Here is a 13,182-nt window from a genome sequence, read left to right on the forward strand (position 1 = left end):
TCTTGTGTAGCCAGCAGCAACGTGTCAGCGCTACAGAAAGCTCTAGAAGGACCGATTATCTCTCTGCTACGGGGGGGGGGGGGGGGGGGGATCCAAGACAACTTCGGTCATGTACATTAGGTTTAGCAGCTTAAGTTACGTAGGTTAGGTCTAGGAAGTAAATTACATAGGAAGTAAAGTTACGCAGGTTAGATAGAGGAAGGTAATGTTACCTGGTTCAGGTTAAAGAGAGTTAAGTGACATAGATTAGGTTTATGAATAACAAGTTACGTAGCTTAGGTTAAGGAAGTAAAGTTATGTAGGTTAGGTTTAGGAAAATAAAGTTACATAGGTTAGGTTTCGTACAGTAAAGTTGCGAAGGCTAGGTTTGGGAATGTAAAGCGTCACAGGATGGGTTATACAAAGTACAGATACATAGGCTAGGTTTAGGAATCAAAGTTACATAGGTCAGGTTTATGAAATATAAGTTATCTAAGGGTATTTTAGGATAGTAAAGTTACGTAGTTTTGGTTTCGGAAAATAATTACGGAGGTTGGGTTTATTAATAAAAAGTTACGTAGATTAGGTTTAGGAAGCAAAGTTACATAGGTTAGGTTTATGAATGTAATGTTACGTAGGTTAGGTTAAGGAAGTTAAGTTATGTAGGTTAGGTTAAAGAAGTAAAGTTATGTAGGTTTAGTTAAGAAAGTAAAGTTATGTAATTAGGTTTAGGAATGTAAAGTTCGAAGGCTAAGTTTAGGAAGCAAAGTTACGTAGGTTAGTTTTAGAAAGTAAAATTACATAATCAGGTTTATGAAGTTAAGTTTGAAGGCTACATTTATGAATGTGAAGTTATGTAGGTTAGGTCAAGACAGAAAAGTTACATAGGTTAGGTTAAGGAAAGAAAAGTTACGTAAGAAGCAAAGTTGCATAGGTTAGGTTAGGAAAGTAAAGTTACATAGGAAGTAAGGTCACACAGGTTAGGTTTATGAATGTAAAGGTAAGTAGGCTAGGTTTAGGAGAAGAAACATAAAGCTGTGTAATTAACGTAACCTGAGGAGCTACATTAAAATAACTCAGTTTCCTTGGTTTGACACAGACTGTATATAAAGACGGACGATATGTCTCCACTTCCCCCACTGTACAGAAGTGAAGCTAAAATATCTTGGATACGGGCGCTGACATCTTGCTCTGGTGACATCATTCAGACCCACAGTCTGCACAGCAGCCATCTCCACGGTATTGAGTATCCTGCCCATCCACCTGTGTGACCAATCGCGAGCTGTAATGTAACCGAATTTTGTAACGTTACCTTCGTTAAATGTTGCTCCTGACTTAATATGCGTAGAAGAAAAGTCTGCTAGCCACTAGGCTAATTTATACAATGTAAAATGCCATAGGCTTGTGCTAATAACGTTAGCAAGTTGTATTTGTGTATTTGTGTGTTTATTGTGTGTTTAATGTGTGTTTAACGTGTTTAATGTGTGTTTAATGTATGTTTGATGTGTGTTTAATGTGTGTTTAACGTGTGTTTATTATGTGTTTAATGTGTGTTTAACGTGTTTAACGTGTGTTTACTGTGCGTTTAATGTGTTTAACGTGTTTAATGTGTGTTTATTGTGTGTTTAACGTGTGTTTAATGTGCGTTTAATGTGTGTTTATTGTGCTTAACATGTGTTTAATGTGCGTTTAATGTGTGTTTAATGTGTGTTTAACATATGTTTAATGTGTGTTTAATGTGCGTTTAATGTGTGTTTATTGTGTGTTTAATGTGTGTTTATTGTGTGTTTAATGTGTGTTTATTTAATGTGTGTTTAACGTGTGTTTAATGTGTGTTTTGAATCAACTAAACTTTACAGCACTTCACAGAAACCCCGCCGCCGACTAGTGTTTTGGAGGTGTAACTGCAGAGTGACACAGACACACCACCACACAAGTATAAATGCTCACAACAGCGTAGGGTCTACGGCGTAGGGTCTACAGCGTAGGGTCTACGTAGAGCTGACGCACTAGTATAGATACTGGTTAATATGGAGGAGGCTGGCTTCATGATCTAAACTGCAGCCAGCCACAAGAGGGCGACCCAGATGTTTCAGCTTAACTTTTGGGGAGCTGTCATGTCGTCCATCTTGATACAGTCTATGGTTTCACATGCTACATGAGAGAACAGCCTGCTGGTTGTGGGCTCATTGATGTCAAAGTGTTTAATAACCCTTATATTTTTGTTAATGATGTTGGTCATTATTCGGATAGTGTCGGCGATGTGGATGGTTTTATACGACTGTTGTGTTCTGTGAGTACATATGCAGGTCTGTTTGTCATATGAAGACAAGCTTGGTGGTTTAAATGGTTAAATGGTTTAAAGAGTCCGTAAGACCTGATTTTTGTACCTCTGACTCTTCACTTATTCTCCTACATAACTATCTGAACACAGGATATCATTTATGCATGACACATTTTTCCCCTGACTTGAGGTAACCTGAAGTCCTGAGGAAACACACAGCTGGTCAGACAGAAATACACGATACTGTAAATATAACTGAGACATCACTGTCAAGGTCACAGAGACACACTCTCACGGGGGCGTTGGAGGTAATTTTAGTCGTGTGTTCTGTTTCTGTCACAAGTTACGGAGCTAAATATGTTGCTCTCACTGAGTTTTTCTGTTTTTGTCGACACCAGAGCTCTCTGGAAAACTCTGGACCTTTAAACTAGAACACTCTGAATCAGGAGCACAACTCTGTGTGGTCTGAAACAAACAAAAACTATACTGAGTACAGTTATTGTCGTGTTGCTTTGATGCAAGCTAGATAACATGGTGTACGTCCACTGCAGCACTGTGTAATAAAACAACAGGAGGGAAACAATGTTTTAAGTCTGTGGTCAGAGTTCTGTTGTCCAACTTTTGTGGTGGTCATTAAAGTAAACCAAGCTTCCTGTGCTTTTATTTCTACCTGCCACCTGTAATTAGCTGTAATGATTTACCAGCTAACAGCTACATTATCCAACAAGAACAACAGTGTCCTGTGTTTATATCTTATACACCACCGCCTGAGTGTGAGTCTGCATACGTGTGTTTCTGTGTGTGTGTGTGTGTGTGTGTGTGTGTGTGTATAAAAAGGTATCTGTGAAGTGAGAGGTGTTGGCTGAGAGCTGGTGAAGGTGTGAGACACTAAGATCTGATCAGAGATGTTAACGCTGATATTTATACACTAAGATTAATATCTGACATAACAGGAGAGGAGTGTCTACTACTTTATATAGACAACACTAAACAGTGTGTATATACCTTTATACACACATCATTTATTAGTCTCTGCTGAATATATACATCTGTCTGTCCTTTGTCTCTATAAACATGTATTTGACACATTATAGGGCTGGGCAGTATTTGCTGTGGCTACCTTCATACCGCAGTACTCCAGCTACAGCAACAGAACAGGGCCCCGCGGGACCGCGCACCTCCCTCGCTATGTGATGGGGGTGGCCTGGCCGACCGCACCAAACCCAGGCCCGCTGGAGAAGGGGGCCCGGGAGCCGCCAGCCCTCCCTCTTCCCTGTAACGTTTATACATACTATATAAGGTTTTATACACAATAATAGATGGATCAGCAACCGTGTTACTTCTGACGATAAATAGTTTCCATCCTAGACTTGTATGGCTTTTTAAATTGTTTAATTTAAGGTGTAAAAAAAGAGAGAAGACGATATAGTCTGTGTATAGTTTTATATACTCTACTATAAACTGCATTTTGCAGGACATTACTGTTAATGTATAACATTATATACTAGTAAATATGTGGTGCTATTATATATCTTCATATACCTTTGTGGGTAAAAATACGGAGTGTATCTTACTATATAATGATGAAAACTGTGTGTGTGTGTGTTCCAGGTTTTTCTCCTCACTGACTTGGTCAATCCATGTGAAATTTGGCACAGTGGTAGAGGGTCATGGGAGGATGCCAATGAAGCAATATTACATCAATTGGCCAAAGGGGGGCGCTATAGCAACCCATTGAAATGTCAAACTTTGAATGGGCATATCTCATGCCCCGTATGTGGTAGAGACATGAAACTTTGCACAGAGATGCCTCTCCTCATGAGGAACACATTTGCCTCAAGAACCCATAACTTCCGCTTATATAGATTTTCCACCATTTTGAATTTTTTGAAAAACACTTCAAATGGATCTCTTCCTAGGAAGTTTGAGCGATCTGCATGAAACTGGGTGAACATAATCTAGGGACCAATATCTAAAGTTCCCTCTTGGCAAAAGTTGGAAAACTTCCTAAAACTGAGCTTCTATAAGGCAATGAATATTGCGGAGGGCGTGGCTCATCACATAAAGGTGTAGAACATCTCAAGGGTTTCACCCATCACCACGCAACTTTGTAGGCATATGACCACACATAATCTGAGGGGACCCCTCCATTATTGAGCCCATCAAACAAAATGGGGGCGCTAGAGAGCTCATTTCTTATCTAGGCCTAACCGCCATATGGATTTTTACTAAACTTGGTAGATATGTAGAACAGGACGCCTCAAGGTGACTGGAGAAATTTAACTCTAATTGGCAACTGGGTGGCGCTATAACAACAGAAAAATGCTTCAAAATGGCTAAAATGCGACCGATCGCTGTGGCTCCCCCTGTGGACCAGTGTTGGTGTTGTTTCTAATGTTTGGTATGACTAAGTCATGGTATGGTATGCTGTACATAATCACGGAAACTGTCAGTGTGTCATTCTGTCAGTCAGTCATTCTGTCCGTCCCATGTTTTTCTACTCACTGACGTGGTCAATCTATGTGAAACTGCACATAGGCATTGAGGACTGGCATAGGTAGAAGGTGATAAAGCTACCAATGGGTATGGACTAGTGTATATGAAACCTTAAATCATACTGAGTGTGTAGTCTGTACAGCTCATTATAACATTATAGTCTGTATATAACTATAACTTTTGTCTATACGTTCAATCAATTTTCTACTTTAAAGAGTTTATATAAAGTCACCCATCACTATACACTGAGTTTAAACTGCAGACAAATGATTCAAGTGTATTTGTATGTTTCTGAATATTATTTGCATGTTGGTCTCACTGCAGACTCTCTCACTGCTGACACAGCAGAGACTGAACCAAACCCTGGAATCACTATTTATACACGTATATATATTTACAGTGTATCTGCTTTCATCCAACATGCCAGCAAATAATAGAATTAAATAAATCAAACAAATAATAAAACCCACCACATACACTACATGAAGCGACGACATGTTACATATCTGCATTTATGTCTGACAGGGATCTAATGTGTCCTCAGAGCTGTATACAAGCACACTGACGGCTCCTGTCAACATATCTGACCAACAGAAATAACTTTAAATCTCATGTTTATTTATGAACTCATCACTTTATATTTTACAGCTCATGAACAGACCAATTGTGTTGTTAAGACAGCGAACAGCCAAACCCGTCTAGCTCTAAAGTTCAGCCCCAGCAGGACGCCATGCACCTGCTGACTCTGTTTCCATCACTGACTTTTAACCAACAACAACAACAACACTCTCCTGCAGGCACATTCCCAGTCCTCTTCTTCTACTACAGTAATTACAGGTCAGTGTTGGGCGTCCGCTCACCCGCCTGGCTGCTCTCTTTGCGAGCGCTGGCCTCCTCCTCATCTGCCTCCTCTGCCTTACTCTCACCGGACAGCAGGCGACGGAGCAGGCTGCAGTAACGGGTCATCGTATGCAGAGAGCCGACTCAGCTCACACACACGGACTCAAAACGCTGGCTGAGGAGGTTTCAGGAGTCCAGAGGCAGTCAGTTAATCAGTCAGTCAGTCAGGACACGGATCGATGACTCAGTCACTGCAACTGACACCTTTAAACACACTCACAGGACTCATTACAGTCTGTCTGTCTGTCTGTCTGTTCCTGTTGCACATACCTCCAACTGCTCACGCCTCCATGTGACGACACACCCCTCAGCTGTTGTCACGCTGAGAGACACTGACAGTCACGGCACTGTGAACCAGAGGGACGCCTGATAGTGAGGAAGAACACCTTCTCTGTCGTCCCAAAAAATATGAACCTGGAGGTTTTGTTGGACTTTGAGTGTCAGACTGAAGTTTCTCTGATTCTAATAAAACAAAACCCTGAGCTCTTCTGCTGCGTTCACATGGACTCAGGTAGATGGTCCAACAGAACGGCAGGTCGTTAACACAAAACAGAAATGATGATAAGTTGCAACAGTGATGTTGTATTGTTTACAAAGACTGGAATATAGTACATTAAATAAAATCATTTCATGTCTGGTATTATGCCTCCGTGCTGGTGATAGCCGTGGCCGCAGGCATTATGTTTACAGGCTGTCCGTCCGTACGTCTGTCTCATTCTCATGAACATAATACCTGAAAAACCTTGAGGGAATTTCTTCGAATTGGCAAAAACATCCACTTTGACTTAAAAATAAACTGGTTGGTTTTTAGTGGTTAAAGGTCAAGGTCATTGTCACTTTGCACCCATCCTTTTCTCGTGAATGTGACATTTCAAAAAGGCCTGCTCTGAGCTGTTCCTTTGCAACCTCGTCCATCCCCGGCACAAACTACCGTAAAACCTCTATTAGTAGCCCAGGCTATTACTTGCTTAAATCAATGAACTCAACAAGTCTCTATTTGAGACAGGCCTTTAATTCCTTTCACACAAATACAGTCAAACTGTTCATTTAAACCAGTATGAATATTACTTGTATAAAAGTTAGGCTTCAGATACTTTACCAATGATGAATCATTCAATTGATCTAGCTCCAACAGACAGTGACGGCACTCGAAGACTACGGCACCTGACATACCGACACGACACCACTTTATCCTGTTAAAACAATCCTCACAACTTGGATTAAATTTTATGAAAAATCCTTTTGATTCTTTTGACCTGAGGACCCTGACGGACTAAAGGAGTATAAATAACTTACAGGGTTATCGAGGAACGTACACATAATTTCAGGTGGCCAGCAACCTGGTTTATACATCCCAAGAACTTCTATAAAAAAATGAACTGGTTGGCGATCAGACCAGGCCTCTGATAGAGACCGGCCTTTATTTGTCAAAGTGTGAAGCCACACTGGGCTGGTAAAAGAAACTGGGTGTTTAATTGACCTATGGCTAAGCCCCGCCCTCACACGTGATGAGCCAATCACAGTGCGTATAGCCATCCCCATACACTGGGACATTCTCTGCCTGGACGTCCATTGAAATGCATTACAGAAAGTCAGTTTGTTCGGTTTTATGAGCTTTTTCTGAGATTTGAAGTTTAACAATGGTCAAACGGTGTGCATGGGGTACATGCAACTCTGACACAAGGTATCCTGAGAGGCTGGGCGACCAGGTGTGTTTTTACACTTTAAACCACATCTCAAGCGAGAAAAGTGTCTCCTTTGGATAAAGTTGTGTGGTAACGTTAGACCACAACATCAACTCAACGTGAATAAGATTAACAATGATGTCTACATCTGTTCTAAGGTAAGTCAACATTGTGTTTGAGGCAACATATTGTCACTTTGCTGGAAAGAAATATAAAGTTATCTTTAACATCTCTAGCTAACGTTAGCTAAAGTTAGCCTAACGTTAGCTCCTAGCTGCGTTGTTCATCATGTCACCTTGTTTGCTGGGAGTTCATTAGCCTATTTTGTTCTAGTTTTGTACTTTGGTGATGGTACATCATTGTTAGCTGTTGTCCAAAGGGCTCTAGTTAAGCTAACGTTAACTTCTGCAGCTTAGCTTCATTAACTTATCTGTAATGGCAGAGATAACAAAGGTTGGCAAACGTTATGCTGAATGATTCAGTGTAAATACTGTAGCACCAAACTAACGCAGAGACACTCTTGGTAAAGATGGTAAAAAGGCCGTTATCCTTTTCTCATATTCTGAGCCAAAAACCTTAACTTCAGTGGCACTTTAACTTGTTGTCTTTGATGGTGACGGCAACCAGATGCGGTTCACAAGCGTACACTGTGACCTGTAAATGTTGGCTTGTAATTTAAGCTTTTCATCGACCTTCTCAACAATAAAATGATGAATATATCCCTCCAATGCGTAGTTTAGGCCCTTTTGGTTACTTCTCAAAGACATCTGATCGTTATGTCTCCAAAAATCATCAGTTGCCTCCTGTGAAATGCCGTGTACTGTGACACCTGCCATAGCACCGGCCACTGAATGTTGATAGTTTGTCCGAGTGAGTGGAGGGGGGCGTGGCTTAGCCATAGGTCAATTGGGACGAGGCTTTTAATTGAAGTTTTACAGTAAATGAATGAGTGTATACTCCTGTAGAATATGGAAAACAAAGGTAACTTGGTTCAGCTCACTGCATCAAATTCATTGCTAACATTCGGTCTTGCCTTTTTTAAACCCAGCTGGGGCAAGCAGCACAAGAATGTGAGATTTTTTTCCACTGGAATCTGAACTGATTTTTTTCCTAAAACTCCTCAAAATATTTAATTAAACTGGTTTCAGCAGCACCGATGGCAATAAATAAACAATTAACTGATTAGATTTTGGTTGTCAAGGGTCAAGGGCACTGTGACCTTGCGCCTGTCTCATTCGTATGCGATATTTTAAAAAGGGCCTTAAAGGAGTTTCCTCAAATTTGGCAGAAATGTTCACTCTGACTTAAAAATGATACCGATTAGATTTTAGTGGTCAAAAGTCACTGTGACCTTGAAAATCATGCTTTTGGCCATAACTCAAAAGTCATGCGCTAATTATGATAAAATTTTGTAGAAATGTGGAACAGGATAAAATGATGAAGTGATGATGTGAGTGCGGCTGCAGACACAGCTCCGCCTCAACTCGTCAGTAAGAAAAGTGTTTCTCCCGTGGCAGCATATTTTGTTTAATCTTTCGTGGCATTTCGCTGGTATCAGTATCAACTAGTAAATTTCTGGTATTGTGACAGGTCTGGTCTGGAGTCGTGCTCTGAGATCTGAGGGTGCATTTGACCCCTCAGTAAGAGGAGAGGAGTTATTCTGAGAGTGTCAACAGGACTATATATATATCACTACACACACTAATCCCTGCAGCTTGACTTGTAAGGTATTTGTAAGGTGCCCTTTAAGGGCAAGTAGTTACTAGAGGGCACTTATTCTAAATATTGATGACAGACAGGTTTACAGTGTGGAGGTTTTCTCTCTTCTGTCTTTATCACGTATTTTTAAAAAGTGACTGAAATATATTTTGTGACATCACAACACATTTTTCTGCAGGTCTTGACACTGCTGCCACATCTGGTGACTGACATGATGTCACAGTTTGGAAAGTTACAGATGGGTCAGTTAGTTTTGGAAATAAAGACGGTATTCAGGTCCAAGTCTTTCTCGCAGTTAGTGACACAAACATTTGTGTTCATGTGACTAAGTTAAAATCAGGTTTCTTTGGTGGTTGATAAATGCAGAGCGGTGAGTCGAGGATCATTAAACCCCAAGGGGCCGTATATATGCTGCATTTTTTGTGCCCTCAAATGAACTGTTTTCAAAGTACATGCGCAGCAGGCGTGCTCAAACACCAGAGTGACACCCGTTCCCGAGTGCCTATTTTTCAGGGTGTGATGGCCGTGCCCTGAGACAAACAGAGTTCAACTTTTGGAACGCTGCAGCGTGCACCACATGTCATGTGATGAGGAACAACATATCTTTCCCTTCTTCCATCAATATCAGTCGGTGGTAAATATGGAGGAGAAGTTTCAGTGCAGGACTCAGAGCTTTACATCTGTCCCACGGACAACATGTTTGGCCCAAGACACACTTAGGGAACAGCACCTGGAAGAAGATCAGCTCTGCACTCAGGATTTTTGGTAAGTAGGCTGTAATACGGTGCTGGTGATGGTTGCTTAACAACCTCAGACGCAACCTGCCTGCACTCCGTTGAAAGCTGGCACAGAGTTGGCACGAGAGTAGCACCCAGCACCCAACCTTACTTTTTCCAAGCGGTCGAAGACATGGCATGTGTACATGTGGCTCCTCAATCCAACATCCCTACAAACGTCACATCTTCACCAGCCTGTTATATTTCATGTCTCTCCTGTAGCTGCAGTGAAAGTTTTAAGTCTCAGTCCTGAGAGCTGTGCAACTATAATGCAATGTACATCTTTAGTATCTCATTCATCTTTTTATTTTATATCCGCTCCTGATGCTGCTAAATGTGACGGCTCGTCTGGCGTTCACTTCCTGCAGAAGCATCTCCACTCAGGACTACTGAAGCTTTTTTAATGTTTGGAGTTTGGTGCTCCGCCCTCTCCAGACCTTCAGTTCGGCATTCTTGACTCAATTCTCTAAACTTTTCTTCTTCATCCACAGTTTCCATGTGTGCACACGGCCCTGCAGTCTCATGCCCTTTTATGGGGACTGGCATGACGTTTATGCTAATTAGGATCAACTGGTACATGCTATCAACTAACGAGGACAATGGGTTCATCATGACGAGAACAATGATGGAGTTTAAGAACACATGACGCAGACTTTTCTATGTGAGACCTGTGTGAAGAACAAAGTTAAGAAAAATCATAAGAAGATATCTGTGAATGAGGCCCACTGTCTGGAGCTGTTTATTGATAAATCAGATGTTCTATTTTTAAGCAATAGCACAGCAACACACCTTCACTGTTAGCCTGTTATGTCGCTACTGTCTCTTTAAACATGATTCTCTTTCTGACTTTAGTATGTTCATGCTGCAGTTCTGTGCGCCCTCCACCTCCCCATCACAGATCCATCAGCCTCATCAGTCTCATCATGCACCACCAGTGTCTGGACTCTTTTGGGGGGGGGGGTCATCTTGCTGCTGCTCAGGGCAGACGATTACAAAATATCCCTGATGAGTCTCAGTGTCAAAGTCTGTCTGTCAAATCATCTCGTATCACCTGTTGACCTGGACTGCACTAAAGTCCAATCAGATCACACAGTCAGATAAATATCTGCTGCCTTTCACAGTTTGTTTTCATCAATATCCATGAACACGACTCTGAGGTCGGCCTCCTGTTGAGCTGAAGCGTCTCATTTTAGAAAACTGCCAAAAATAAAATGAAGCCTTAATAAAGGAAAGTTTGAAACAGTTGAGAGCAGCAGCAGCAGAATAAGACCGAGACAGAGAATACTGCAGAGTCACATCACAGAGCTTTAAAACACTGTGTTGATGCTGAACCAGAGCAGGACTGCAGTGATGGCTCTGATGGTCCTAAAGTGATGATGAATATTTCAGAGATGTGATTTTAAATCGATTCCTGACTCACTGCACTAATGTTCATCTCAGCTCCTCTTCATCCTGATGTCCTCCTCTCTGTTTAATGCTCTGTTCGATACAGTCTACACATCCCCTGAGCTGATTCATGTGCATCTGCAGATGATCCTGTGTGTGTGTGTATGTGAGCTGAGGACGGAGCAAACAGGTGAGCAGCACCTGCACACACACACACACACACACACACACACACACACACACACACACACAGACTAAGTGTTGTGGTGTTTGTGCTCAAGCTGCAGACTGAAGCTGCTGCAGTGAGTTCTCAGAGCGTCCAGCAGGGGGCAGACAGCAGCAGCTCAGGAGGCGTCAGGGTGTGACTGAGCAGCACTGAAGGACAGGAGGTGCATCCCAATTCACTCTGAACTGCAGCCATGTTTGCTTTAACTTGTGTCTTCTGCTCACGTCTCACTGGAGACCGAAGGAAACCAGGACACACACGAGATGAGACGTCTTTTCTGTCTCTGGATCAGCTGATGGGTTATCACAGTAAACACTGTCCAGTGATATAAACACACAGCACAGCAGCGTCTGTGTGTGTGTGTGTGTTTCTGCTGTCAGTCCTCTGCAGCCCTGAGTCTGACAATGACTTCAAGGAAAAAAGCCTTGAGCTGGAAATCGCTCTGGGTTTAAAGGTTTGTTTTATTTCCTCCTGCAGATGCTTCAACACGACGTTTATATAAATCCTACAAACTGTCGCTGTGCAACATCAGAACCATGATGATAATCAAGCTGCTGTTCAACAATCAAATCAATCACGTCAACTGAGACATCCACCAATAAAACACATCGATACTCAGGTAACCATGTTTGCATGTTGCCATAGCAACCCCAGCCACGTGTGTTTGTCCTGTCTGCATCATCTCTGCGGCCACAGCAGCCAGCGAGCAGGAGCGTGTGTACCTGTAACAACAATGACACCACGGTACTGTTTGGGTCCGAACTGCCCTCCCCGAACGGTAACCACAGTAACCGCATCCCTCCTGTGTCATCGCTGAGCCTCGGTGTCTTCATTTGCATGCGTCAGATGATTCGTCATGTGACTGCCGTACTGCATTTTTTATAGGATTACTGGGACCAGCATGTATGTGCTTGGAGTGAGTTATATACAACCAGAGGCACTGCAGCAAACACACACACACACACACACACACACACTGTAAAATACATGAGAACATAAACTCTGCATGAAGTCCAGAAACAGTTCTCTATCTGTGCTGCGTAGAGCTCAGTATTTCTGACTGCTGCTGGGGGGGAATGTATATTTCTACTATAACAGGACTTAAAGGTCCAGACAGTGCAGGGCTGGGCCATATCACAACTGTACCATATAGATCCATACATTTTTAAGCAAGATGTAAATTGAGACACTGTTTATATCAATAACCCTAATCAATATACCCCTCACTCACTCACAAGTTCTCCATCATCACTTTTTAGAGCCGTAGCCTGACGTGCACCTCCCCAGAGGTGTAACTCCACGTCACAGTGACACAGACCTCCTGTCAAACAACAAAGCTTTGATTTACTTTAATTTCACAGATAAGAAACAATAAACAACAACAACAATAAATTGTGAAGACAATAAAGCCTCCACACACTGTGTGTGATTTATCCTGGCTGAAATATGAGCAGAGCAAATCTCTGCTAGCTGCTAGGCTAATTTATACAATGTAAAATGCCATAGGCTTGTGCTAATAACGTTAGCATGTTGTATTTGTGGGGAAAATGTGTTTAGTATCAGACAGTTGTTTTGTCAGTGAACCTTGTAAGCTGTAATGGAGTTTGTAACGTTACCTTTGTTAAATGTTGCTGTTGGCCCTGGCTTCATATGAGCAGAGGAAAAGTCCATTAGCAGCTAGGCTAATTTATACAATGTAAAATGCCATAGGATTGCGCTAATAATGTCAGC

At 41.9% G+C, this 13,182-nt stretch overlaps 1 protein-coding gene across 2 annotated transcripts in view; it reads right to left on the minus strand.

Moving 5' to 3' along the window:
* Positions 1-13,182, minus strand: part of LOC125889549 (fibroblast growth factor 12-like) — a 75,544-nt gene that overhangs the window by 41,743 nt on the left and 20,619 nt on the right. The window contains exon 1 of one of the 2 annotated variants that reach the window (XM_049577639.1): positions 5,620-5,883. The exons of the other annotated variant lie outside the window; for it this stretch is intronic. Coding sequence (XP_049433596.1) covers positions 5,620-5,725 — 106 coding nt within the window. The 5' untranslated portion in view covers positions 5,726-5,883. Of the gene's footprint in view, positions 1-5,619; positions 5,884-13,182 lie in introns of those variants that run through there. 2 annotated transcript variants of the gene reach the window in all.

Source organism: Epinephelus fuscoguttatus, linkage group LG5 (genome assembly GCF_011397635.1).
Source record: "Epinephelus fuscoguttatus linkage group LG5, E.fuscoguttatus.final_Chr_v1".
NCBI lineage: Eukaryota > Metazoa > Chordata > Actinopteri > Perciformes > Serranidae > Epinephelus > Epinephelus fuscoguttatus.